Here is a 1,259-nt window from a genome sequence, read left to right on the forward strand (position 1 = left end):
ACATGGCACCCATAAACTCCTCAGAGAACCTTTGATTAAATCAGAAGAAAACAGAGATAAAACAGGGACACCGTCAAGTTAACGTGCATTAAAACCTGCTGCAATACCAAAACGATAGCCTAAGTTGAAACTTCATAACATACAACAGCAACAACAACAAGCCTTTTATCTCACCTTTATCTCACTAAGTGGGCTCGGCTGCATGAAACTTCATAACATGCCAAGGAAATAACAAACGGACAAAATCACAACCATTTCAGCTCTAGCAATGCCAACTGAACATGCCAATGTAACCAAAACCAAACAATAGTAGTCTCAGGTAAGGTAAATAAACACTCATGATTTATCTATCATTTCACCAACTCTAAAAATACACAAAGCGTGTAAAAGGGACGACTATGAGGTTCTAAACTGTATAAAATTTTTAGGTGAAGACACAGAAATACAAAAGTAAGGAATTTCAAGGATGCTTCTTTGAATCGGAGTGTGATAAGGTGAGATCAATGGAGTGCAACTGGTTGCGAAGATTCTGGTTGTCTTCCAATAGGCGGTCATATTCGATGAGAAACCCCTCCGACTGCTTCCTTAAAGCTGTCATGTTTGCATCGGCGGCTTTTAGTTCCTTCAGCTTCTCCTCGTTTTTGGCTTTAAGTTGATTTATCTGTTGGTTCAGTTTGGCAATCTCTTCATCTCGCGCTTTGATTTCATCAGAGCCGCCACTTTTTGATTCTTCTAATGCCCTGTTTTGCTTCGTTACAGTCAGCTGCACTGCGTTTTCGGCTTTAAGTTGATTAATCTGTTGGTTCAGTTTGGAAATCTCTATATCTCGCGCTTTCATTTCATCAGAGCCGCCACTTTTTGATTCTTCTAATGCCCTGTTTTGCTTCATTACAGCTTCCAAGCTCTTTCTCAACCCACGCAGCTCTCTAATGTAATGGTGCAATCGATCGATGATAAGAGCAAGAAGCAGCGAATAGCCTGCAGTGGTTCAAAGTACAAAATGGACTAGAAATCCACAAGACCAGGCTTAAGAAATCCATACATGAAATATGCCACAAGATAAACACCACACTAACTTTGTAAAGCAATCTTTGGTAACTTAAAAAAAATTTTTAAAATGTCTCCATAAGCTCAGCTTAGCTATCATCACCATTCTTAGCCTTGTCCCTTCAATTTGTGATCCGCATCATTCATCCATATTTAGACATGCGAGCAGAGCTCGAAGAACAAGGATAGCTTAGCCTTATTTGGGAGATCAA

The 1,259-nt window shown here is 39.7% G+C and overlaps 1 protein-coding gene across 1 annotated transcript in view; it reads right to left on the bottom strand.

Moving 5' to 3' along the window:
* Window positions 1-264: 264 nt before the first annotated feature.
* LOC110032945 (B-cell receptor-associated protein 31-like) overlaps window positions 265-1,259 on the bottom strand; it is a 49,416-nt gene continuing 48,421 nt past the window's right edge. Inside the window, exon 2 of the mRNA XM_020736740.1 lies at window positions 265-978. Coding sequence (XP_020592399.1) covers window positions 461-978 — 518 coding nt within the window. The 3' untranslated portion in view covers window positions 265-460. The remainder of the gene's footprint in view (window positions 979-1,259) is intronic.

The sequence above is a fragment of the Phalaenopsis equestris genome, unplaced genomic scaffold (assembly GCF_001263595.1).
Source record: "Phalaenopsis equestris unplaced genomic scaffold, ASM126359v1 Scaffold001065, whole genome shotgun sequence".
Classification (NCBI taxonomy): Eukaryota; Viridiplantae; Streptophyta; class Magnoliopsida; order Asparagales; family Orchidaceae; genus Phalaenopsis; species Phalaenopsis equestris.